This window comes from Apaloderma vittatum, unplaced genomic scaffold, assembly GCF_000703405.1.
Source record: "Apaloderma vittatum isolate BGI_N311 unplaced genomic scaffold, ASM70340v1 C11748550, whole genome shotgun sequence".
NCBI lineage: Eukaryota > Metazoa > Chordata > Aves > Trogoniformes > Trogonidae > Apaloderma > Apaloderma vittatum.
Genome location: NW_009745724.1, coordinates 1 through 925, shown reverse-complemented (window position 1 = coordinate 925; position 925 = coordinate 1). Strand labels below are relative to the sequence as shown.

The 925-nt window shown below is 48.1% G+C and overlaps 1 protein-coding gene across 1 annotated transcript; it reads left to right on the top strand.

Annotated features, from left to right (window-relative positions):
• Positions 1 to 98: 98 nt before the first annotated feature.
• On the top strand, positions 99 to 258 carry LOC104279972 (protein C19orf12 homolog; the record flags this gene model as incomplete). The annotated part of the gene is made up of 1 exon (XM_009877456.1): positions 99 to 258. A coding segment is annotated over exon 1 (160 nt), but the record flags the coding sequence as incomplete, so codon positions are not given.
• Positions 259 to 925: the final 667 nt, after the last annotated feature.

Sequence of the window (925 nt, the reverse complement as noted above, 5' to 3'; positions counted from 1 at the left end):
TTGCTTCCCTGAAGTTCGATTAGCAGCAAGATTTAGTCCCTGTGGCAGCAACTGAACAATAACTTAAAATATCGTTTCCAGGATCTTAACTCGGCAAGATGCCTGTCAGTGTTGATGAGGTGATGCAACTGTTCTACCATCTCTCTCAGGAGAAGGGGATGAAAGCTGCTGTCAAACACTCTGGCCGAGGAGCACTGCTGGCAGGTGCAACAGCATTTGTTGGGGGTCTGGTGGGAGGTCCACCTGGAATCGCTGTAGGTAAGTGTGTTTTGCTTTAGAAACAAGAAGTGTGGTTAACTTCTCGAGTGGAGAAACTAGGAAGTCTTGTAGTAGGTATGGATTGAAGGAAAGGGCAAGCAGCGTTGAAATGTCATGTAACTGGGCTTGAACAAGGGTTGGCTTTATAGAAACGAGGTGTGCATCAGGAAGGCACATGTCTGTGTTTCCTTCCAGGGTGGTAGTGACCTTGCTGACTTTGACTCCCATGTGGCAAATGGGAAGTGATCAGAGGTCTAGGGCTGAGGTAGTGTTCCCTTTGGAACCCTTTGAACAAGCTGTTAACAATCATTTGCTTTTGGTGGGTAGAGCCCTGGTTCCCATCTGGTGAGGCACACCAGTGTTTGAGGTGTGTGGTGAAACAGAGCGAACTAACGGGCTCTGAGCTTGTTAGTGTGAGCTCGGCTCAGGTGCTGTGTTGGGGGAGTGAAGAGGAGAGGAGTGAGGTGGGGGTGAGGGAGCATGAGAGATGATGGGGGCAGCTGGGGGGATGGTGGTACGTGGTGGCACAGAAGAAAGAAAGTTGGAGTGTGAAGCAAGAGTGGATGAGTATTCTTAGTCAGCCTTAGCACTGGACAGGATCATCTTCCTACTCATCTTATTAAAACAATGTTTATTAGTGTGTTTTAAAAGTACCTGCTTTTCACTT